At 49.2% G+C, this 26017-nt stretch overlaps 1 protein-coding gene and 1 long non-coding RNA gene across 4 annotated transcripts in view; one reads left to right on the forward strand and one right to left on the reverse strand.

Annotated features, from left to right (window-relative positions):
• Positions 1–26017, forward strand: part of SLC41A3 (solute carrier family 41 member 3) — a 77928-nt gene that overhangs the window by 44090 nt on the left and 7821 nt on the right. For all 3 annotated transcript variants that reach the window (XM_077990974.1, XM_028843431.2, NM_001261258.1), the window contains 5 exon segments: positions 5601–5672; positions 13007–13151; positions 16558–16704; positions 22271–22415; positions 23573–23652. In XM_077990974.1, coding sequence (XP_077847100.1) covers positions 5601–5672; positions 13007–13151; positions 16558–16704; positions 22271–22415; positions 23573–23652 — 589 coding nt within the window.
• On the reverse strand, positions 11973–16485 carry LOC144339365 (uncharacterized). Its single transcript, XR_013414340.1, has 2 exons — positions 16115–16485; positions 11973–15975 (listed from the first exon to the last, which is right to left on the reverse strand). It is a non-coding gene; the product is annotated as an uncharacterized LOC144339365 (long non-coding RNA).

Here is a 26017-nt window from a genome sequence, read left to right on the forward strand (position 1 = left end):
TGTGGCTAAATGCAGTGGGCGATCCTGATTTAATTCCTGGAACATAAAAAAGGACATTAGTGAGAAAACTGGGAACATATGAATACATTCCATAGTTTAGTTACTAGTGTTGTACCAGTGTTCAATTTTTAGTTTGGTGACTATGTTCATCCATTTGTGTTGCTCTAAAGGAATACCTGAGACTTGGTAATTTATAAAGAAAAGAGGTTTATTTGGCTTATAGTGCTGCAGGCTGTACAGGAAGCATGGTGTCAGCATCTGCTTCTGGTGAGGGCTTCAGGAAGCTTCCAATTATGGTGGAAGCTGAAGGGGAGCCAATGTGTCACATGGTGAGAGACGGAGCAAGAGAGAGGGAAGGAGGAGGTGCTAGACTCAATCAGCTCTCATGTGAACTCAGAGCAAGAACTCACTCATTACCATGAGGAGGGCACCCAGCCATTCATGAAGGATCCACCCCCATGACCCAAACACCTCCCACCAGGCCCCACCTCCAACACTGGGGATCACATTTCAACATGAGAATTGGAAGGGACAAATATCCAAACCAGATCATTCTTCCCCTGGCCCCCTCAAATATCTCATTCTCACATTACAGAATGCAATCATCCCTTTCCAGTAGTCCCCAAAAGTCTTAACTCATTCCAGCATCAACTCAATCAAAAGTCCAGTGTCTCATCTGAAACCAAACACATTTCTTCCACTTGTGAGTGATTTTACTCCTATCCCAAGATGCAATGGTGGTACAGGCATTAGGTAAACATTCTCATTCCAAAAGGCAGAAATCAGCTGAAAGAAACAAACAACAGGCCCCATGCAAGTCTGAAGCCCAGCAGACAGGCATTACATTTTAAAGCTTCATAATGATCTCCCTTGACTCCATGTCCTGCGTTCAGGGCACACTGGTGCAAACAGTAGGCTCCCAAGGCCTCTGGACTTCTCTACCCCTGTGGCTGCTTTCATGGTAGGAGTTGAGTGCCTGCGGCTTTTCTGGGCACACAGTACAAGCTAGCTAGTGGCTCTCCTATTCTAGGGTATGGAGGGTGGTGGTCTCCTTTCCAAGCTCCACTAGGCATTGGCCCAGTGGGGGCTTTAGGTGGCCTCTAACCCCACATTTCCCCTTGGCACTGCCCTACTAGGGTTTCTCTGTGGGGATTCTGCCCCAGTGGCAGGCTTCTATCTGGATATCCGGGCTTTTACATACATCCTTTAAAATCTAGGTGAAAGCAGCCAAACCTCCTTCACTCTTGCATTCCATGTGCTGACAGACTTTACACCACTTGGAAGCCACCAAGGTATAAGGCTTGCATCCTCTGAAGCAGCACCCGAAGCTGTACGTGATGTCCTTTGAGCCATGGCTGGAGCTGGAACAGCCAAGGATGTTGGAAGCAGTGTCCCAAGACTGTACAGGGAAGCGGTGCCCTAGCCCCAAAACCATTCTTTCCTCCTAAGCCACTGGACCTGTGATGGGAAGGGCTGCCTCAAAAATCTGAAATGTCTCAAGGCTTTTTTCCCATTGTATTGATTATCAGCACTGGTTCCCTTTTCTCTCTAGCCACTGGTTGCTCTTTAGGCCCCTTTGATTCCTTCTCTACCACAAGGCAAGGCTGCAAATTTTTCAAAATTTTATGCTCTGCTTTTCTTTTAAATATGTTTCAACTTTTAGTCACTCATTTGCCCCCACATCTGTTTGTAGGTTGTTAGAAGCAGCCACACCATGTCTCTAGAAATTTGCTCCTTAGAAATTTCTCCTGCCTGATACCCTAAGACAGCACTCCTAAGTTCAACCTTCCACAAATCCCTAGAGCATGGGCACAGTGCAGCCAAGTTCTATGCTAAGGTGTAACAAGGGTGACCTTTTCTCTAGTTCCCAATAACTTTCTCATTTCTATCTGAGACCTCATCAGCCTGGCCTTCTCTGTCCATATCTCTATCAGCATTTTGGCCAAAACCATTTAACAAGTCTGTAAGAAGTTCCAAACTTTCCCTCATTTTCCTGTCTTCTTCTGAGCCCTCCAAACTCTACAGGCTGTACAAGAAGCATAGTGGTAGCATCTGCTTCCAGGAAGCTTTCACTCATGGTGGAGGCAAAGGGGAGCAGGCATCACATGGCAAGAAAGGGAGGAGAGAGGAAGGAGGTGCCAGACTCTTAAACAATTAGCTGTCATGTGAACTCAGTGAGAACTCACTCATTACCACAAGAAGGGCACCAAGCTATTCATGAGGGATCTGTCCCCATGACCCAGACACCTCCCACCGGATCCTACCTCCAACACTGGGGATCACACTTCCACATGAGATTTGGAGGGGACACACATCCAAACCATATGCGTGACTATCTCAGGTTATGTAAGTATTATCAGGAGAGGTTGGGTGCAGGGTATGTAGGAACTCTCTCTGTTGACTTTGAAACTTTTCCAAAGTCTAAAATTATTCCCAAATAAAATGTTAAAAGATTGTCTTACCCCAATCTGGAAAGGAGGACAGCAAAACAGATGTTCCATCTTTCGTCTTAATCTAGTAAGTGTATTTTGTTATTAGAAAAAAATACAGAAAGTAATGACAAATTACGTGAGTGGGCTAAATGTCCTTCCGAAGAGATGAGTCATTGGATAGGTTAGGATCCTGGTAGGAGAGAGGGGACATACAAGTGGGCAGTGAGCAGAGTTTCAGGAAGGGTTCATTCAGGAAACCAAGAAGAGGCGGCAAAGCACCCCAGGACTCACACCCACAGGGAGTGAGTATCACTCCAGTTCTCAAGGGGCAGAGGGAGGAAAGGCCGTTTCCAGATCCTGGCGGGTGGGGTTGGGGCTGTGCGTGTAGCTGTAGGTGAAGGCTAACCCACTGGAGCTGTGGGTTTAGGTGGAAGATCACAGCCCCTGCCCCATAGGAAGGGTGCAGTGGTCACACACCCGTCTCACTCACTGTTGGGCCTCCAGTGCGGTTCTGGCTCCCCATTGGCCAGAACCAACCAGAAGTGAAAGGGCAAGTGGGGTGTGTTGAGCTTGTTGATGCCATCCTCACAGGGCAGCCTCGCAGGCCCAGAGCTGGGGGAGGGGAGAGCAGGCCCGAGGCATGCATGGAGAACACCCGGTGCTGGCACCCCAAGTTGGTGAAAGCAGGCTGTTCTACATAGACAGTAAGGAAAGGCTTAGAAAATCTAGAATGGAGACAGGATCCTGTGGGATTTTTTGTAGAAGCCTGCAATTGTCAGATTCAAAGAAGTTTTTTAAAAAAATCAATGAAATCTAAATGCACATTGAGGAAGGGCCTCTGTGAAACCCTTCTGTTGAGGAAAATCTGGGTTGCTCTCCATAAATGCTGCTGCCTCCCACTGGTTTTCACTTTGAACTCTTCATCCCTATTCAGACTGGCCCCATGCCTGCAGCTATTTCCCCTGATAACTCTAGGACCTCCATTCCAGGGCAGAAAAATGGCCCTACCTAATGGAGACCTGCTCCCCGAGAGCCCCCTTGTGGGTGGTGACAAACACTCCTTCCTTGACCAAACCCAAGTCAGGCTCCTCTGAGCTATCTTCTCCACTTGCCTGCTGGCTCTGCTCTAGAGAAGAGCCCTGCTAAGCTGGTTTACTGGAAATCCCCTACCCTGATATCCAGCCAGGCTCCTTTTCTCCACTCTTGGTATCTGATCACGGTGCTCCCCCCATCCTTGATAGCCAACTGAATACACTTAATTTCATTGGCTCCCTTGCCCTGCACATTGGCTCTTCACCCTCAGTTATCCCTGTAGTGCTCAGCGTTGACTTCATTCTTTCTCCCTCATGGCAGTAGTTTTGGAGGAGGTCCTCTTTGCTGTTTTTGACAAGCGTCAGGATTGTTTCTCTTAGGCAGTGGTCTGTGTTCCTCCACCCAAACCCACAGCTCCCGTGGCTCCTGCTGGCCTGGCATGCTGCTTCCTGTCCGTCCCATCTCACCTCCTTCCCTCTTCATCACCAGCTTAGTCAGTCCCCTACAGTCCTGGGAAACGTAGTGTTCGGTGGTCTTCTCTGTACTAAATCCCACCACCATCCTGCAAGTTGAGTCATAGGCTGAGTCACAGGGATGACTCATCCAAAACCCAAGCCTCCAAGTTTTTGGACACCTCAGCTCTAGTGAGTGCCACCTTCAGTCCACTTCAGCCACCCTGGCCCTGAAATACTCTGGACACTCTGAAATCTTAATCCCTTTACACCCTACATCTTGCCATACTTCTTCCCCTCCCATGTCTCTCTCTCCCACCTCTGTGGATGTCTGAGCTCCTCATCCCCCTGCCCTCACTGCTTTACCTCTTGGTCTCACTTCCTGCTTTCTGCAGCCTTCGCTCAGTGATGTGCTCCTGGACGCCAAGGATGAACTCAGGCTCACATACATAGCAAGGGCCAGGCTGCCATGTGGGCTGTACAGGCTATAGATGTTTTATAGATGATAAATATTTTGAGAAAGTATCTTTTCTGACTCATACTCAGAAATCATATGGGCCAGCACAACTCCCTTATCTGATAAGATCAGCACCCAGGTTGGAGCTGGATGATTAATAGAAAACATGAGTTGAAGCAGCAGACAGGCACACTTAGGTCCCAGTGAACACACGGTGCAGCTGCAGAGCAGAAGAGGGGGTGAGTCATTGGCTATGCGTGCTCATCACGCCCTGGGCTCTGCTGCGTCTCTGCCCTGCCTCCTTCCCTTACTGTTCAAACAGGGACACCTGCGGTGGGTGTCATATCTACTCAACAAGAGTGGACTAAGGCCTACCCACAGTCAGGTGCCGCGTCCCAGACGTCAGTCATGAAGACAAAAAGGCTCCCCTTCTCTGTGAAAAGAAAATGAATTATCAAGTGTTAGTAGTAGACGCATTATTATATTTTTCTCCTTGGAGTTCAGGAACTTAATGAACTGAGTTTAAGGAATCTAGGAAAATATATTTGCTTTGAAAACTTTTCTTATTTATGTCTTGAATTTTGTTGGTAATTGTTATGCTGTTAGGAGCCAAAAACCATTTTTAAAGGAGAAAGTCGTATTTATGATCTCTCTTTTTTATCCTGAGAGAAGAGAGACTTATATGTGTTCCTTAAATGGGATGATTTTGCCGAGGTGACATTGAGGGGATTGGTGGTCATTGGAGATAAGGCTAGCTTCAGGGTAGAGGAGGGTGTTGTAGGTGGCAGGGGGACCTGGCCACAGACTGGGCTTCACAGTAGGAGGCCTTGACTGAGGTCTGCACATGAGTTTGAGAGCTAGAAATGGCCTTGAAATTGCTAACATGCATGCCTGTGTGTGTGCATGCATGTGTGCCTCTATGCATTGTGTGTGGCTATGTGTGCCTGTGTGTACCGCTGTGTGTGTGCAGTCATATACTTGCATGGTCATGGAGGACTGGTCCATGACCCCCATCCAGTTCTCAAAGGGGTCTGTGCCCTAACGTTTCTCCCCAGTCCCCATATAAGAAGGCCAGTTCGCTGTTTGGAAAGCTGAGCAGAGTAATTTTTCTGACGCTGATGAAATGGTATTCGTTGATTTCTCCCCAGAGAGACTGCCTTTTCCAGGAAGGGTTGACCTGGCTTTGGGCCTACCAGTCCTACCTTTGTCCTTTTCTCTTCATTCTAGGCCAACACTGGACAAATTGATGACCCCCAGGAGCAGCACAGAGTCATCAGCAGCAACCTGGCCCTCATCCAGGTGAGTCTCCACCTTGTCCGACCTTTCTTCTGAATCTGCAGCCAGGCTTGCCCAGGTGGGAAGGGTGAAGCCTAGTGAGCTCTTGACTCTGCACTCTGGCCTGAACTTTGAGAACAGGTAGCTACCTGTCCCTCCCATATCCAATAGACCACACTCACGCAGCTTCTGGAGGCTCAGCCCACCTGAAGCAGACCCAGGGTCCCTCCAGCTTCCCCACTCCCTCCTTTCCAAGCCCCACTTCTTGAAAGACTCACCTGTGCTTGCTCCTTCTTTGTCTCATGGCCTGCACAGTACTAACAGGCTTCTCTTTCCTCCAATTGTGCTTCCCAGGCCTCAGGTGTTCCCCTGACTGAGGCAGCCTGTGATTGCCTCTTACATGTGATCTTACTTTTTCTGGGCATCTGTGGATCCTTCCTGCCTGGAAATCCTCCCTTGGCTCTGCTCCTGCCTCTCTGCCTGGTCCTTCTCAGCCTGCAAGAGACATCTTAACCCCTTAGCTGCTTCATGCTCCTCTCACTCACACATCCTTCTCCCAGGTCCCAGTTCTGCTAAGCTTTTTTCCTGGGACCTTGCCACAGAGTGTCACTAAGTTAGGAGGCCCAAAGCAGGGGGAGATGAGGAAGAGATTGGCTGAGAGGCAAGAGGAGAGGCTGGACCTGGACATAGACTGGAGGTAGCTTTATCCTAGAACCTTCTGGGCATCTCTGGGTGGGAGTGGTCTGTAGCAGCACTGAGAATATGGACCGTGAGATCAGGCAGCCCATCGTCTATCCACTGGATAGCCTTGATCAGGGCTGACTCCCCCTGTCCATCACAATAGGATGATACCTACTTTATCCCTCACCTGGGTTCCAGAACCAGTACATCTAACTCTACAGGGCATCTCCATCTGCCTATCCCCAAGACACCCCCAAAACAGCCAAGTCTGGCCTCATTATCTTCTCTGCCCATACTCACCTCTGCTAAAGTCCCCAACTCAGTCTAGTCTGATGGTTGAAAGCTCACTTTGGGAATCAGCCCACTGAGGGGCCTCAGGCAAGTCACTTCACCTTACCTGTGCAGGGGTGTTGTGAAGTTGTCGCCATGTCGGAGTGTGGCATCTGGCTGGCACCTGGACACGACCCTGTCCTGTCAGGGTGTGCCTTGTGGATGGTCCTTCCCAGTAACCACACCAGAAACCAAGTCGCCCCAGCTGCTTCTCAGCATGCAGTCCCTTTGAGACTTCTGCCTCCGAGTTGTGCATGAATCATCCTCCTCCTCCTCCTCCCCCCCTCCCCTCCCCCCCACCCCGCCTGGATGATGGCAGACCTCTGCACTGCTCTAGCCACTACCAGGCCAGGAATCCTCCAGCTCCTCCTGGCCACCCCGGTGGCCTTTCTAAAACCCAAAGTCAGTTATGCCTCCTCTCCTTCACTGGCTCCCCTCGTCCAACTGTGGGCCTGGCCGCGCTGTCTCACCAGCTTCCTGCCCAGCCCCCACCCCTTTGCACCTCCCTGCCATGTACCTTCAGCATCTCTCCTGGGAAGGGCCTTTCTCCTCTAGTTCAGCTGCCCCTGAAGCTCTTTAAAGGCTCCACTCAGGTGTAAGTTCCTACCTGACACCAGGTGTATCTCTTTCTGCCTTTTACATCTTTGGTGCCTTATGCGTGCTGCTGCGGCTGCCCTGGTTGTAGTTGTGTGTTTAAATGTCTGCTGTCTGCAGCTGAGCCAAGTCTCACAGGCTAGCACCATGCCCTGTGGCCGAGGAACTGCAGAGTTGAGTGAGATGCTGGGGATGCCTCTAACACAAGGTCTAGCAAGGGGCAGGTAATAAATGCCTCGACTACAAGTCACACTGGTTGTACTTTACTGTTTTCCATAAAATCTTTGTCCAGGCCGGGCGAGGTGGCTCAAGCCTGTAATCCCAGCACTTTGGGAGGCCGAGATGGGCGGATCACGAGGTCAGGAGATCGAGACCATCCTGGCTAACACAGTGAAACCCCGTCTCTACTAAAAATACAAAAACTTAGCCGGGCGAGGTGGCAGGCGCCTGTAGTCCCAGCTACTCGGAAGGCTGAGGCAGGAGAATGGCGTGAACCCGGGAGGCAGAGCTTGCAGTGAGCTGAGATCCGGCCACTGCACTCCAGCCTGGGTGACAGAGCCAGACTCCGTCTCAAAAAAAAAAAAAAAAAAAAAAAAAAAAATCTTTGTCCATATGGATGCACATTTCCACATAATTGATTCTCAGCATATGTTTATGAAGCCCTGCTCAGGGCCAGGCACTGGCTTGGCATATAGTCCCAATCCTAGCATGAATGTAATTTTGTTTCCTCCATTTTGAAAAAGCTTAATTAACTCTGAATCATCAGCAGTGCAATAAGTTTTATTCATTGGACTTTTTAAGAACTTCAGCATATTCTGTTCTATTAATGTGGGGAGGCAGCAGTGACCAAAGGGGAGCCACTAAGAGCTAGTCCCCTGGGAGTCCACTCAGCACCAGCCCTGCCCACTTCCCTGAACCCTGCCACTGAGCGGGGCCTTGAGGTCTTCCTAGCCTTTGACTTACTTGAAAGATTATACTGCATTGAAAGTATCTTTGTGCATGAAATTCTTAAGATAACTTCCCACAAGTTCAAAGGGTGTGAACAGTTCAAAGCTCTAGATTTCCCTCCAAAATGACTAAAAACTATTTTATTTCTTAGTATTACATAATTAGCCCTACCATTAATATTTGAGCAATTTCATTAGCATTGAAAACATTCTTCTAAACTACTTTTTGAATTCACCATATATATGTATGTGCCCACAGATAATATATATGGTTTTCTGTATTGTTTAAGCATAAAAAGTTTTATACACATAATTCTGTGACTTGTACTTTTCTCTTAATGACTTACTGAATAAAAATTACTTTGAGCATGGCAGATATCACTAAGTAAATATCAGCTGTGAATGCTTTGTACACATATGCAAATGTTTCTTTGGAGAAAATGCTGATTCATAAGCTATATAGAAAAATTATAGCCAAAGTTTCCCCCCAAATTCCTGTACCAATATTGACCCCCTTCAATGTATAAGAGAACCATTTTCTCACATACTTGTCAATATGTATTTTATATTATCAACCTTTTAAATTTTAATCTTACCTCATCTGATAAATAAACAAAGTATATCTTGTGCATCCATCCATCCATCAACCCAGCCACTCACCCACCGACCTACCTGTCTACTCATCCGTTTGTCCATCTGTTCATTGGTCCATCCACCCACCCATTCACCCACCTACCTATTCACCCACACATCTGTCCATTCATCCATCTGTCCACTAAGCCTGTATAAGTACCTACAGAGTGAGTGCCAGCCTCTGTGCTCAGAACAGGAGACCCCAGTAGAAAATAAGATAGCACTTAACCTTTTAAAAGAGGAAGAAGAGCATCAGCTGCTAATGAATAAGATACCTTCAAATGGAGATTTTATTTAGAATTTTCCTAACTACTAGAGAAGTTGATCTTTATGCACGTCTGTTATCCGTTTGTATTTTCTTTTCTGTGAGTTGCCCATCCATAGCCCTTGTACATTTTTCTAGTTAGTGTCTAGAATAATGAAGTCCAGTGTATAAATGGACTTGTGTGTATATGTATAATATATATAATCATATATATCATATATATTCTATAAGTTATAAAGTTTTATATATAACTTAATATATATTGTTTAAGCATAAAAAGGTTTATACTATACATATATTGAGATTTTATTTAGAATTTTCCTAAAATATAACATATATAATATGTGTTACATATTCTGTATAATATATATTACATTTATATATGTAATATATAATAAGTTTTTCTTACTCTGTTTAATATTTACCCATTCCATCCTGATTTGCAGTGCCACCTTTATCATACTATATATTCATGATTACATTCTTGTATATTAAATATTCATATATTCGTGATTCTATTCTTGGACTCTGTTCTGTCCTGCTGATCTGTTTGTTTCTGTCAGTACCACACTGCTCTCATTCCTTCAGCTTTAAAATACACATTGATCATGAATATGCCACAACTCCCTCTTTGACCTTTCTCAAAGCTGTCTTGGCTATTCTTGCACAGTTACTCATTTTTGTGAAATTTAAAATGAGTTGTGAAGTGCCATGAAAGATCGTTGTTGGGACTTTGACTAGAATTACATAGATTAACTTGGGGAGCATTTTTTAGCTTTAAAAAACTAGCTATTTGTATTAGTTCATTTTGCATTGCTATAAAGAAATATCTGAGACTGAGTAATTTATAAAGAAAAGAAGTTTAATTAGCTTATGGTTCCACAGGCTGTACAGGAAGCTGTACAGGAAGCTTCTGAGGAGTCCTCAGGAAACTTAAAATTATGGTGAGAGACAGAAGGGAAGCCAGCTCTTCATGTGGCCAGAAAATGAGCAAGAGAGTGGTGGTGGGGTAGTGCCACATACTTTTAAAGGACCAAATCTCAGCAGAACTCACTCATTATAGATGATAGCATGAAGGGGTCACCATGAGAAACCACCCCCATGATCCAGTCACCTCCCATCTGGCTCCACCTCCAACACTGGGGATTATAATTTGACATGAGATTTGGTGGGGAAACAAATACAAACTATATAATTTCACCCCTGGCCCCCTAAAGATCATGCCTTTCTCACACTGCAAAATACAATCATGGTTTCCTAATAGTCACCCAAAGTCTTAATTCATTCCAGCATTAACTCAAAAGGCCAAAGTCTCATCTGAGACAAGGCAGGTGCCTTCTAACTATGAGCCTGTAATATCAAAGACAAATTAATTACTTTCAAGATACAATGGGGGATATAGGTATTGGGTAAATACTCCCATTTCAAAGGGGAGAAATCAGCCAAAGGAAGGGGTTACAGGCCTCATGCAGGTTTGAAACTTAGTTGGGCAGTCATTAAATTTTAAAGCTCCCAAATAACCTCCTTTGACTCCATGTCTCACATCTAGGGCACATTGGTGCAAGGGGTGGGCTCCCAAGGCCTTGGGCAGCTCTGCCTCTGGGGCTTTGCAGGGTTCAGCCCTGTCTGCTACTCTCATGGGCTGGTGTTCAGTGCCTGCAACTTTTCCAGGCTGATGGTGGCAAGATGCTGGTGGAGCTACCATTCTGGAGTCTGGAGGATGGTGACCCTCTTCTCCCAGCTTCACTAGGCAGTGCCCCAGTGAGAACTGTGTGGGGGGCTCCAACCCCACATTTCCCCCCACACTGTCCTAGTAGAGGTTCTCCATGAGGGCTCTGCCCCTGCAGCAGGCTTCTGCCTAGACATCCAGGCTTTTCCATACATCCTCTGAAATCTAGGCAGAGGCTCCAAAGCCTCAACTTTGCACTCTATGCAATCACAGGCATAACACCATGTGGATGCCACCAATGCTTATGGGTTGCATCCTCTGAAACAGCAGCCTGAACTGTATCTGGGCCCCTTTGGGCCATGACTGGAATTTGAGCAGCTGGGATGTGGGACGGAGTGTCCTGAGGCTGCACAGGGCCGCAGGGGCCCTGGGTCTGGCCCATGAAACCATTATGTCCTCCTAGGCCTCTGGGCCTGTGAGGGGAGGGGCTGCCAATAAGGTCTCTGAGATGTCTTCCAGGCCTTTTCCCATTGTCTTGGCTATTAGCACTTGGCTCCTTTTTATTTAGGTAAATTGCTGCAACCTGCTTGAATTTCTTCCCTGAAAGTGGGTTTGCCTTTTCTACCACATGGCCAGGCTGCAAATTTTCCAAACTTTTACTCTCTGCTTCCCCTTTTAATATAAATTCCAGTTTTACATCATTATATCATTTCTTTGCTCGTGGATATGAGCATAGGTTATTAGAAACAGCCAGTTCACATCTTGAATGTTTTGCTGCTTCGAAATTTCTTCAACCAGATACCCTAAGTCATCATTCTTAAGTTCAAAGTTACGCAGATCCCTAGGGCAGGGGTATAATGCAGCCAAGTTCTTTGCTAAAGTATAACAAAAGGAACCTTTGCTTCAGTTTCCAAAAAGATCCTCATCTCCATCTGAGACCTCGTCAGCCTGGCCTTCACTGTCCATATCATTACCAGAATTTTGGTCACAAACAACAATTAACAAGTCTCGAGGAAGCTCCAAACATTCCTTTATCTTCCTGTCTTCTTCTGAGCCCTCCAAACTCTTCCACCCTCTGCTCATTACCTAGCTCCAAGGTTGCTTCCATATTTTCAGGTGTCTTTATAACAGTGCCCCACTCCTCAGTACCACTTTTCTGTGTTAGTCTGTTCTCACAGTGCTATAAAGAAATATCTGAGAGTGGGTAATTTATAAACAAAAGAGGTTTAATTGGCTTACAGTTCCACAGGCTGTACAGCATGGAAGCTTGATGCTGGCTTCTGCTTAGCTTGTGGAAAAGCCCCAGGAAACTTCCAAGGATGGGGAGAATGCAAAGGGGAGCAGCACTTCGCATGGCCAAAGAAGGAGCAAGAGAGAGGAGCGAGGTGCTACACACTTCTAAACAACTGGAACTCATAAGAACTCACTATCACTGATGACTTCACCAAGGGGCGGGGGACAGGAGGGGCGGTGATGTTAAACCATGAGAAACTGCCCCTATGATCCAATTACCTCCTGCTAGGCCCCATCTCCAACATTGGAGGTTACAATTCAACACGTGGCTTGGTGGGGATACAGAGCCAAACCATATCACTCTTCTCTCTGTACATGGTGGAGCTCTTTGTTTCTGTGTCCTTCTTTAATAACATTTCCAGGTCAGCATTTTGGATTAGAGGTGCCAGTGTTGATGTCCAGATCAGGGCAGCTCCTGGCACAGGCTGTGGTGTGTGCTCGGCAGGATGGAGACGGGAACAGAGCCTGGAAGGGGAGGGTGTGAGCAGGATGCCAAGGGAGAGACCAAAAGTGTGTGAAGTCCTCCCAAGTGGCTGCTCTGTGCTGTGGGGTGCACCACATGGCAAGTGAGGTGTGTTGTCTGCGCTGCTGGGAGTTGCAGAGCACTTCTGCTCACACCAGTGAGAGTGGAGTTGCCAGCAAGAGACCAGGTGGCCCCTGACCAAATCCTGAGCAGAAGGTGGAAAAATAGATTCTGCTGTTGAAGGCGGCGCCCAGCAAGGGAGCAGAGGTGGCCAGCATGGTTTCAGGGGAGTTGGGTTCAAGGCAGGTGTGAGGTGTGGTTGTAATTTTTCCTGGGGTGAGGGCCTGTGAGATTTTAGGGTAAGGGAAAGGAGGCAGTAGCGTGTGGCACCTGGCCCCTTGCAGTGAGTGAGGTGTGAAGGGCAGGGAGTGTGGCTGTAGCCCTAGGGGCCCCCCACTCATGCTTCTGATTTCTGTCCAACAGGTGCAGGCCACTGTCGTGGGGCTCTTGGCTGCTGTGGCTGCACTGCTGTTGGGCGTGGTGTCTCGAGAGGAAGTGGATGTTGCCAAGGTGGAGTTGCTGTGTGCCAGCAGTGTCCTCACTGCCTTCCTTGCAGCCTTTGCCCTGGGTGAGCCATGCCCTAACTGTGAGCTCCCACCTGCCCCCTGCTCCTCTGAGGTCCCGTCTCAGGGCTCATTGTGTTTTCAGTTTCTAGGGTGTGAGTCCCACTGCTAATGGGACTGATGGTGGGCTCAGGGGTCTCACTGGCGGGGTGGGATGAGCCAGCTGGGTCTTCATGGCCCTCCTTGTGCCAGGCAGGGGTGTGTGCCGCTCCTGCCACCACTCGCCTCTGCTCTCTGCTATGTAAAGAGCTGTCCCTGCTCTTCAGATCTCTTCAGCTGGTCACACTCCCATGCCAAGGCCTGCCACCTGCACACAGCAGGCTTGTTCATCTGTGCAGTCAGCCTGTTGGTTTTTAAACACTTACTGAGCATGACCTTACACACAGGCCTGTGATGGGCTCTGGAGGCTGCAGGTGTCCTGAGGGCGAGGCACAGATTTGAGCTTCCATTTCATGTCTTCAGAGAGGCCTTTCTGACCTGTCTGAGGAGACTGTGGCTGCTGTGACGGAGCCCCCAGTCGGCACCTTGGTGGCAGCAGACATTTACTCCTCACGGGGCTGCAGGCTGGAGCCCAAGGTTGGGCACCCACGGGGCTGGCCTCAGGGCTGCTCCCTTTGAGGCTGCAGCTGGCCCTTCTCGCTGTCCTCACACAGTGGAGAGAGGTGGGAGCTCTTCGGGGCCTCTTTCATAAGGGCCCTCATCTCATTCGTGGGGCCCCCATCCTCATGACTTCACCTCCCAAAGGCCCCACCTCCTAACACCATCACCTTGTGGGCGAGGATTTCAACGTGTGGGTTGGGGGGATAGCAGTGTTGAGTGCACAGCACCACCCTCTCACATGCACCCACCTCCTGTCTCCCCTTCCCGTGTGCCCCGGCTCTGCTTGTGTAGCTCAGATTGTCTTGTTGTATCATCTTTCTGCCTCACCTCCCTGCTAAAGTGTCAACTCCTCAAGAGTGGGGACCCAGTAGTTTCTACCTGCTGTCTGCTGCTCCTTTCTCATGCCAGACACAGCTGATGCTTAACATGTATCTGCAGCACATGTGAGACAGAAATGTGGGCAGACATACCTCCTTCCTTGGGACTCACACACGTGCGGGGAAAGCAGTCACTGCACATTGGCCACGCTGCATCGTTGTGCATTGGTGATTAATTGTTGCTGGGTGTCTGCTGTGTGCCTGGCACCGTGTAGTGCTGGGGATATACTGTCAACAAAATGTGTTTTGATTTTATATTCTAGCTCAGGGGCAGACAATAAGCTGTGAATATACAGGACACTAAAGTGAGTGCCACATGTCGCTTTTGTCCTGAGGCTTCCTCTGACGAACACTAAAGTGACCTTCGTTCCAGCCGTGCTTTACATTAATGTCCTGTTTTACTCACCTCACCTCAAATGATGTGTTCATACACTTGTGTACTGTCTCTCCCCACACCCGACAGGCATTTCCACTGATGGAAACAGAGCCTTTTGGTTATTGTCATCACTTAAACCAGGGCCGGGCTTATAACCAGCTTGCAGATGTTAGCTGAATGAATGGACGCTCCTCCAGCTCTCTCCTGGGTCATGTATCTGTGTGAATCCTGCCGACCACATGTCTTGCTTTGGTGCAATGAAAGAAGGAAAAGTTGATAACTTCATAATTGAACCTATTATGATCCATTCCCCCACCTACTTGCTCAGTCAGTACCCTCTGGGCTCAGCTCGCTGTAGGTTACCCATGTGGACTATTTGAGGTTTCTCATTCCTACCTACCAGGTAGCTGATCAGCCCCATTCCTGTGCCAGTGCATGGAGCCAGCGTGGACGGTGTAGGCCAGAAGAGGACTGTGCCGAAGCCCGGCTGCAAGTTTACAAACCATATGTCCCTACTCAGGATGTTGGCTGAGGCTGGCTCCTAGTCACAGCCTGCACAGGCATAGACAGATGGTGGATGCCATGACCCAGCCTGGTCCACGGATAGGGCAGGATGAGTGTGCTAGACTTTCCAGAGAAGAGGAGTCCAGGAGACCCTCAGCATAAAGTCTCCTGAAAACAACACAGTCTAACAGTCCAGAAGGCCAGCCCTGTCTTTGCAGGGGCTTCTAGAGAATACCATTCCCAGCTCCCCATTTTACAGAAGGGGAAACTGGGGCCCCGGAGATGGGATGAAGCTTAGCAACATAAGCAAAATCTGTATTGTCCGTGACTGTTCAGAAGCATTGCGGTGACCTCACCAGGCAATGTTGAAGAGGCTGTCACACAAGCCTCAGGGTAGTGGTTTTCAATAGGCATCCCCAAACCACTGGTGTTCCTTTAAATGGTCCCTGCAAGATTGTCCCCAGCTCACTGACTCAGCGTGCAAACTCGGATTCACTTATATCTGGCATTCAGAAGGAGACACAGGGCTGTGACTTGTTCACAAGATCAGGCCAGGCAGAAACCAGCTTGTAGTGGCAGCTTGAGGATGGCATCAGGTGGTGATTGTAATTGTTTTTAGAGTTACAAGATCCTGGGTAAAGTGTTAAAATGCCAATAGCCACAACACAGAGTATCTTCTTAGAGAGCCAAGTGAGAGTCTGTTGAGTCAAGTCCTAGGCTGTGGATGGGGACTAGGAGATCATGTGTGATAGTCCCCTTCAGAGCACAGTCTGAACAGGAAGGAGGACTTCGGAGGCATGGTGGCCACGGAAACGTGAGCCTCACCTCTTCAGTACTGCCCCCCGAAATCCGCCACCACTGCATGTGCCTCCCAGTGCACCGCGGACAGCACCGCCAAGCTCCCAGCACGGGACTGTTCCTGGGAGACACAGGGCCCTCCGAGTGTGCCTCTGACAGCCTGGCTGAGTGCACCTAGAAACACAGTGCAGTCTCAGATGTACCCCCACCTTCCCTGCCTCCCTCCCCTGAGCCCTGCCTGTGTCAGTGCTCCCAGCTCCCTCCCGCCCTCCCTGTCTTCCCTCACAGGCCTAGTTCCTAATGAACCTCTTACCCAGCTGATTCCATCTTGGTGTCTGCTTCTCAGAGGATGCCAGTAAACACAGGAGGCCATGAGCTCACCCCCGGGGGACCTGTTGCTCCGAGCATCTTTGGAGCAGCCTCCATTCAGCATGGGACTGTGGGCTGCCTGTCTCTGTGGTTCCTGGTGATTTGGGAGCTCGGGAGCCACAGGTCACTCCTTAGCATCATGTGCACAGGTCACAAAGTGGAGTCCAACTCTCCCAGCCTTCTCAGGCCTCCAGTGTAGTGGGAAGCTCTGAAAGTCAAGGCAGCCTGGCTTCACGTCAAGGCCTTGGTGGAGGGAGGCAAGTTAATGAGAGCCTCCCTGCCATCTGCCATTCCCGACTCAGTGCCCCCATCCTGTGCTGCTGTGCCTGCTCAGAGCCATCTGTCTCCCTGGGATTTGAGTTTGCTCTTTCTCCTCTCTCTCTGCAGGGGTGCTGATGATCTGTATAGTGATTGGTGCTCGAAAGCTTGGGGTCAACCCAGACAACATTGCCACGCCCATTGCAGCCAGCCTGGGAGACCTCATCACACTGTCCATTCTGGCTTTGGTTAGCAGCTTCTTTTACAGACACAAAGGTAAGGAGTGTCTTCTTCTGTAGATACAAAGGCTCCATGGAGGAGGGGCCCTGGAACAGGTGACCACTGAGGCCGAAGGGTACTTTTGCATCCAGCCCATGTGCTATTGCTTGAATGTGTCCCCAACATTTCATGTGTTGGAAACTTAACCCCTAACTTGGCAGTAATGAAAGGTGGGGCCTTCAAAAGGTGATTGGATTAATGGATTAATGGATTAATGAGTTGTCATGGGAGTGGGACTGGTGGCTTTATAAAAAGAGGAGGTGAGACCTGAGCTGCACGCTCGGTTCCCTCACCATGTGGTGCCCTGCACCACCTCCAGACTGCAGAGCCCCCACCAGCAGGAAGGCCCTCACCAGATGCAGCCCCTCGACCTTGGGTTCTTCAGCCTCCACAATCATAAGAAATTTCCTTGTGAATTGTCCAATTTCTGGTATTCCCTATAAGCAAGTAGACTAAAGCAAAAAATTGATACTGAGAAGTAGGGTGTTACTGATGTCAACCTTAAATAACAATATCCAGAGAAGATTGTTACCAGCGGTGAGTCCAGCTATCTGGAGAAACTCCAGAATGGCAACTTTGCAGCAATTTCAGTTCTTTGTCTTCTGGAAGGAAAGATTTCAAACACAGGCAAGGTTTAAAGCAGGAGAGAGAATTTATTTTAAGCAAAGCAAGAGTTTATTAGAGAGAGTACACTTGAAAGAGAGTTGTGGGCGACTTGAAAAATCAAGTGTGGTGTTTGCTTTAGTCATACCCCCCACATCCATACCTGGGCAATTGTTTAAAGGCATTTTGTTCCTAACTGCCTCCCCCATTATCTTCATGTACCTGGAATTTGTGTTACAATGAACAATAATATAGCCAATCCATAGCTTATGTTATTTTAATGTAAATTATTGGTGAACAACTTAGGAACAGCCTTTTCCTTTATCCTTAAAATCCCATTTGTAACTGCTACTAATTGAAGTATATATCCAGGGCACTTGAATCTATGCTCCCACTAAGCTGTTCTTAAGTTTTGGGCTCAGGTAGACTCTAAAGTTAGTCATAAAATAGGTGGTTAGACATGAGCAAGGCAGGAGAGAGGGCCCTCAAGAGTGTTGGGCAGTGGTCAAGCTATGGTAAGGGAATTATAAATCTGTCCCCTTGAAATAATGAGCAGGACAAGGGAGGAACCCCAGAGCTGTCTGGTACTCATTGAGTAACAGACAGGCAGGCATAAAACCATCCCTCTAAGATAATAAGCGGCCAGGACTGGTGCCTGGAATTACAGGAGTCTTAGAACAGACAGAAGACACCTGGAGTTAGCAAGCCATAATCCCCGATAGGGTTTCAAGCATGTGCAGTGAAAGGGCAAGATGGTGAAATTTAACTGGTATATGACCTTCCTCTGGAGCGCTGGACCTGTGAGAGCTGCCCCTACTGAGCATGTGCACCACTTCAGTAAACACACTGCACGTGCAGCTCTCCCAAGTGCTGGCAGGGCCGCTGCACATGCCATAGATAAAGGCCCGCCCAGGGGAAGAACAAAAGGAAGACACAGAAAGCCCAGGAAAAGATAGGGGGTATAAAAACTCTAAACAAAGAAGCAAACAACACACTTGATTTTGACAACTGGTTGAGTTTATCTAAAGACCTGAGATCAATAGAAAGGAATGTCTGTGTTACGAAAAAGGATTGTGGAGACAGAGTTCTTATTTGCAGAGGAAGCCTTCAGGTAGCAGGCTTCAGAGAGAAGAGATTATAAAATGCTTCTTATCAGACTTAAAGTCTGTGTTGATGTAAATGCCAGAGAGGGATAATGAGGCATGTCTGACCCCCACTCCCCGTCATGGCCTGAACCAGTCTTTCAGGTTCCATTTTAAGAGTGCCCTCGCTGAGGAGGAAGTTCATTCAGATAGTTGAGATGGAGCTTAGAATTTTATTTTTGGTTTACCTGGTGAACTCCTAGAGAAAAGGGAAACGGCAGAAAAATTTGAAAATTTTTAGCCTGGCCATGTGGTAGAGAATGAGTTTCCAGGAGAGGAATCCAAGGATGTGACTGAGCCACCAGTTTCTAAGGAGATTAGCATGGCTGAAAGGGAGCCCGGAACTGATAGTCAAGACAAGGGGGAAACGGCCCAAAAGCATTTCAGAGATTTTTCTTGACTCCCCCTCCCATCACAAGCCCAGAAACCTAGAAAGACGGAGTAGTTTCAGGGGACAGGCCCAGAGCATGAGCTTGCTGCCCAGGGCCACCTAGGGACTCTGTTCCCTGTATCCCAGCGCAGTGCTCCTTAGCCATCCCAGCCATGGTTCACATGGCTCGGGTGCAGCTCATGCTGCCGCTCCAGAAGGTACAAGTCATAAACCTAGGTCCATGTGCTGCTAATTGTCCAGACTTGCAGAGAGCAAGGGCCTTGGAAGCTTAGTAGCCACTACCAAGTTTTGGAAGTATTTTGTCCAAAGCCTGGGGGCCCAGACAAAGACTTGTTTCAGGGCTGGAGCCACTGCAGAGCTCCCCTACTAGAGCAGTGCCAAGCAGAAATGTGGGATTAGAGCTGCTCCGGAGAGTTCCACCAGGACAATGTCTGGTGGAGCCATGGAAGCAGGACTCCCACCAAGACCCCAGGACTGCAGAGCTGTTAGTATGCGACTTCAGCCTGGGAGGGCTGGGTGGACTGAGCACAGCACAGCCATGGTTGGAGATAGGGGGCTGTCAGAGGCCTGGGAGCCTCAACCCCCACACCAGCGTGTAGAAGATGCCTGGCATGGAGTCAGAGGAGAAAGCTCTGGGGTCATAAGCCCCAGTGTCTGCCCTCTCAGGTTTTGGCCTATTGGTCTTTTTGTCCATTTCTTCCTTTTGGATGGGAATGTCTGCCTTATACCCATACCACCATTGTATCTTAGAAGCAGATAGCTTGTTTTGATTTCATAGGCTCACATGTGAGACTCTGGACTTTGGGCTTTTGAGTTAATGCTGGCATAATTTAAGACTTTGGGGCTATGGGGATGGAATGAATGTATTTTGCATGTGAGAATGCCATGAATTTGGGGGACCAGGAGTGGAATGCTGTGGTTTGAATGAGTTCCCTCAGTTTCACGTGTTGATCCCCACTGTGGCGGTATTGAAAAGTGGGGCCTTTAAGAGGTGATTGGGTCATAAGGGCTCTGCCCTCATGAATGAATTAATCCAGTCATAGATTAATAGATTAATGGATTAATGGATTAATGAGTTGCCACGGGAGTGGGACTGGTAGCTTTGAAAAAGAGGAAGAGCACAGAAGCTGCATGCTCAGTTCCCTCCCCACGTGGTGCCTTGCGCCACCTCCGGACTCTGCAGAGTCCGCGCCATCAAGAAGGCCCTCACCAGAGGCAGCCTCTCGACCTTGGACTTCTCAGCCGGTATAACTGTAAGAGCAAATTCCTTTGCTTTAGGGATTACCCAGTTTCGAGTGTTCTGTTATAAGCAACAAAACTGACTAAGACACTGTGACCTTCAAATCAGCCATTATTCCCACAGGAAGGACCCTGCTGTATTACAGTCAAAAATTGTTTTACAGATGGAAAGCCTGAGGTCATTCCACAAGTTCAAGGAGTGCTCAGGAAAGTGCTTCAAGCTCTCCAAACCATGTTAGGAAGGATGAGCAACTGAAGCCTGCATTTATATGGGTTGTTAACTTCTACCTTTAGGGCAGAGCTGTACTAGGAGGTTGAGTGGGGCCTAAGGCTAGTCGGCCACACTGATGTGTCCTCACAGGATTGGAGGGCAGTGGGCACGCAGTGACAGTTGTTGAGGAAGTGCCCAAAGGGAAGAACCTCAGCAAAGCTACAATTTATCACTCCCCATGGGAATGTGGGCCCAGGGATTTGGGAAAGCATCCCATCTTTACCTGTTGGCAACTGAAGCAGACAAATAAACAGCTGTGATTTAGAGGGTATTGGCACTGGGACCCTTTCAAATGTCCCAGCTTTGGGACTGTCTCCTTGCCATCCTGGTGTTGCCTGCCAGCAGTCATGTTTAATCACCAGGAAGATTCGCCAAGTTTAGTTAAGTGGTGATGGAGATCTGTAAGAAATAAGATGACCTAATTTTACTTTTAAGCTAAACTGAACTTAAAACAAGAAGGTTTGTGTGTGGGTTATTTGAGTTGGATTTGCAAAATAAGTGAGAGTTCAGGCATCACATGAACCTTTCCCTCTGCCCCACACTGTACTGTATGCTCATTTTCACAAGACTTATGATTTAGACACAAAATCACTGTTGGAGCATCCCTCTCTCCAGTGAGACTGTGACCTTCTCTCTGCTACATTCAGGAGTCACTGGGACTGGCCTGTATTAGATAAGTCTTGACCCACTGAGGTGTAAGCAGCTGACTGTGGCACCTGCTGGGTGTAGTTGGGAATCGGCATTGCACACCGGGGAGGTGTGCTGGGAGAGCATGAGGCAGGCCCTGGGGGTGCTTGTGAGTAGCTATCTGAAAACTCAGACTGGATTCAAAAGCATCCTATAAGGTGATGCTTCTGCAGGCTGCTGTTTCCCAGAGGGCAGGAGACCTGGTTAGAGCTGGCTGGGCCTGACTTATACCTCCTGCAGAAGCCATGCCCTCCTACCATAAAGTACCTTGTCTGTAGCCAGTCTGGGGCACCTGAGGCAGAGGAATGGGCCATGACCCTTTAGTGCAGAGAAGGAAGGAGGGGATATTCCTGATAACACCACCAGAGAGGGAGTGCATGGGACACAGACCCATGCCTGGGCACCCCTGAATGTTGGGCCCCCTTAGCAGGTGAGCCTGCCCTCCGGAGGGTGGGGCTGAGTGTGAGAGGACCACTCTAGAGAACACTGGTGTCTTGTTCTGTCACTTGTGGAAGGGGACCCTCACACGGAGCACAACACAGAAAGGGAGGAATGAATGCATGAGGAGCCCGAGTGTGTCAGGCTCATCCTGGGCCCCCGCAGCAGTGACTGCTCCAGCACCTGGCCAGTCTTCACTGGCCTCTTGCCAGTGGAGAAGATGAGACGGGGACGCGGTAGCTACCTGGCTGGTGACCCGTGTAGTTGCCTGGGACTGGCCTCAGCCAGGACCACAGGTGGCATCCCATAGCCAGCCCTGGCGTTCCATAGACCCAGGCCATACGTAGCCCTTACGGGGCTGCTTGCTGTCTAGGCAGCCACCCTTTTTTGCATGTCTGCTTCCTCCTGCTACCTGTTGAGAAGGTGAGATGAGATTGTGCACACGAAGTACTGAGCATAGTGCTGGCTCATGGTGTGTTCCATACATTGTACTTCTATTTATTTATGACAGTAGCATCAGGGTGGGAGGAGGCAGAACAGGGTACTTTATGTGGGGAAAATAGCAAGTTTGCCAGAGAAGTGGAGTTGAATGTGGCAGGAGTGGAGGACAGAGAGGAGCTTTTCCAGTCACTTCTTGGGATGGTGAAAGTTCTTTGAAAAGTATGGCAAGGCAGTTCCCCCTCAACTGATGAGGACAGGAGCGTCCTCACCCACCTCTTGTGAAACCCAGGCCCAGCCTGTGCGTGCTGGCCTTGGCCAAATGAGCCGCGTGTGTCCCTGTTCTCCTTTCAGATAATCGGTATCTGACGCCGCTGGTCTGCCTCAGCTTTGCGGCTCTGACCCCAGTGTGGGTCCTCATTGCCAAGCAGAGCCCACCCATCATGAAGATCCTGAAGTTTGGCTGGTTCCCAATCATCCTGGCCATGGTCATCAGCAGGTGAGCAGGAGCCAGGGCCATGGCCCCCTCTTCCTTCTCTCAGCCATGAAGGCCCCTAGTGCCAGTGTGACACTCACTGCCTTGGGGGTCCGGGATGGAGTGAAATGTAGCTGTGGGCTCTTTCAGTAACTCCCATTGCTGATTGAATCATACCTTTTTACTTTCTTCTCTCCCCTTCACTGAGAACCCTGGGCCTTGTCGGTTCTAAGAGAGGCTGCCCTGTTTACATTTGCCAGAGCACCAGGGACCCAGGAAGAGCCAAAGCCAGGGCCACCCCATGAGTGCATTGGAGCCCCAGGGGAGACAGTGGCTTTCAGGCCATGGCCACCAGAGCTTTGCTGGCCCAGACTCCTGCTTAGGTGGCAGGTCCCCCACCTCGGCGTCAAGGCCACATCTGCTGACTTATTCGTCCTCCTGGTCACTGGCCACGCGTGGCTACTGGTGGGAGCTAGACAGCTGTGGGGTTAGCTCCCCTCCAGAGCCTTAGAACCTTCAGCTGAGCCCAGGTCCACCACCCTCCAGCTCCCTCTCAAGGCCCATTTCCTGGGAGTCGACCTTGATGGGGGCCACCCCAGTCCATTCTGATGGGTTTTTCCAACTTTGTGTCTTGGGGAGAAGAGGTGATGGAGTAGGTATCCTGGCTTCCAGGAGGCTCCTGGGCTCCTTTTACAGATTGACCTAGCTTCTCCAGGGGTCTAAGAAGTTCCAAGGGGTGGGAAAGCTTTTGCTAAATTACAGTGGCCAGTGGGAGCAATTTCTGGCTGCAACATTTTCTGAGAACACGGGGCGGGCGTGAGGTGATCCTCCTGCAGTTTCTGTTTTCTGCTAAAGAGTATCTCAGCCGTGGTTCCAGAGTCTTGGGACAGCCCAGCCAGCTGTGTGCCCTTGAAAAGGCATTTGTTTGTTTTGCAATAAGTGGGTGTTCTTGGATGGCTTTCTGCAATGGTTGAGATTCAAAGTGGAGATGGAAAAGCATGAGCAGGGTGCAGAGGATGCTGGGGAGACCAGCTTGGCTGCAGCAGATATTTTGTGTAGGGGAGGGGAGAGTGTCCACCAAGGGTGGGAAGCCAGGCTGAGAGGGTGATTTGTGTGGAGGGTTGCAGGGCCATTGTAAGTGTAAACTCTGATAACTTGACTGCTGTCTGCTATTTCCCCAGTTTTGGAGGACTCATCTTGAGCAAAACCGTTTCTAAACAGCAGTACAAAGGCATGGCGGTATTTACCCCCGTCATATGTGGTAGGTATTTGAGGGATTCCCGTGTGGTCCCTGAGCTGGGTTGGCCCCCAGGATTGGGTTGGACCTGAACAGCAGACCTCAGAGGGGCAGCACCAGCCCCGCACAGGCAGTTGGGCAGCTGAGCCGTGGACAGACTGCTGCCTTACAGGGATGCCGGAGCAGGTCTTCTCAGATGGAAGAAGCCTGGGAAGGAAGCCCCACATACTGCTCGCAGCAGCTCAGACCCAGCTCCTCATAGGCAGCCCCCAAACATGAGCTCTTCTGACAGAACCAAATTCCAGGCTTTGCCGGCACTGAGTCAAACTCCGGCCTCGATGGCACCTGCTGATTGAGCATGGCTTTCAGAACCAGGGCACTGGCTCCTGTGACTTTTCTTTTCTTTTCTTTTCTTTTTCTTTGGATTCATTGCTGACATCAGAACTCAGATATTTACACTTAAAAATCTGGATTTCTTCTTAAAAGTTAAGACTGTAACCAATACCAGGCCTACACTGTGGGCACTGCAGCAGTCCCTGAGACAGATCCAGGACTGTGCTTCCCAGCTGCCTTGATCCCCCCCCTTCCCTGTTGTCTGACACCTGGCTCTCTGCATATACTCACCTCCTAGGCCTACATCCTGTGGGGTTTGTGTGGATGATGCCTCTTTTAACCAAAGCTTAGTTTGGTGTCTGGTGTCTGATAAGTTTCTGTAAATGGAAGTGATCAGTTAGGAGAAGAACAAAACATAATTTGTCCAGTTTAGCCCCCAGGCCCTGGCCTGCGGGGACTGAAGAAACAGCCTTCAGAGGCTCTTAGGCAGCCCCTGCGTGTCCAGTGTCCCTCCTCCCTTGCTCCCTTAGGGGACCATGTCTTTGTTCCTTGCATGTCAGTGGGCCACTCAGCATGTCCTCACCCCAACAGTGCCAAAGTGCCTTCACATTGTGAGTAAGGACAGCAACAGAAGGCTTATTACGTTGGAGTGATTTTTTGGGATGAGTCACCAACTGGGATACCTTCAGTGGCCACTCAAACAATCTGCATGAATTATGCAGGCCCGGCAGCTAGACAGTGAGGAATAGCGGGGGCAAGCTGCAGAATGCATTTCTCATATGAACAGCATGGTGCCTGTCCAGCTCCAGCCAGTAGTTGCCTTGGGAGAGTATAGATCCAGACTTGCCAGAGTTGACCTGGGAAGAGAAGCTGGGAATCTGTATTAAGGGCCAAGTAAATAGTACCAATTAATTTGAGATTTTTTTTCTTTTTAAAATTATGTATGGGCCAAGCAGAATAGATCGCAGCAGTCCTGTACCTGAAGACAATTGTTTGCATCCTTTAGAGCAGCCTACATGGTTGGCCTCTGCCCCAGAGGTCACCCACTGGTGCACACCTGGCCCAGCTAGGGAGAGTGCTCCATGGCACTGAGGAAGTAGGATGGGGGAATCCCCACCTTCCATCAGCCCATCCCCGCATCTGCCCCCACATAAGGAGTGCTCAGCGTGGCCTTTGTCAGCTGGGCCATGTGGCCCTGGCTGAGCCTGAAACCTTTTTCATACCCCGTGGGATCCCGGAGCCTCAGCAGGAAGCCCTGGTGTTCCCAGAGACCGCATGTGCTCATGGTTTTCTGGGCATCATGACTCTGCCTCTAGGGTTATGTGTTCTATGCCCTGTCAATCTACACATGACCTCGCTCATCCTGTTTCCCCTAAAGCCACTTGCTCTGGGCATACACCCAAAGCATCTGTGAATGTGGGAGTCTGCACTAACAACTGAGCTCCCACAGAGGGGCTCACGTAGCACCACAAATTGAAATCATGCAACAGACGTCTTTTCTTCAAAGCTGTCAGGCCACACAGCCATGAGAGGTGTCCCAGGCACGTCTCCTGCTGCACGCTTGCTTTGCCACCTGTGATCCTCTCTCTCCTCCCCTCACCTTCCCTCTCATTCTTTTTTTTTTTTTTTTTTTTTTTTTTTGAGACGGAGTCTCATTCTGTCACCCAGGCTGGAGTGCAGTGGTGCGATCTTGGTTCAATGCAACCTCTGACTCCCAGGTTCAAGCGATTCTCCTGCCTCAGCCTCCTGAGTAGCTAGGATTACAGGTGTGCACCACCACACCCAGCTAATTTTTTTTTGTATTTTTTAGTAGAGACAGAGTTTCACCATGTTGGTCAGGCTGTTCTCGAACTCCAGACCTCAAATGATATGCCTGCCTCAGCCTCCAAAGGGCTAGGATTATAGGCGTGAGCCACCGCGCCTGGCTCTCTCTCATTCTTATCCACTGTTTTCATTCCTCTCCTCTCCTCTCTTTCCCACCTTAAGTGGAAAAAAAAAAAAAAATCACTTTCATTTTCTCAGATATTCCAGCCTATAGTCTGCTTCCTGTCAATGC

The sequence above is a fragment of the Macaca mulatta genome, chromosome 2 (assembly GCF_049350105.2).
Source record: "Macaca mulatta isolate MMU2019108-1 chromosome 2, T2T-MMU8v2.0, whole genome shotgun sequence".
Taxonomy (NCBI): Eukaryota; Metazoa; Chordata; class Mammalia; order Primates; family Cercopithecidae; genus Macaca; species Macaca mulatta.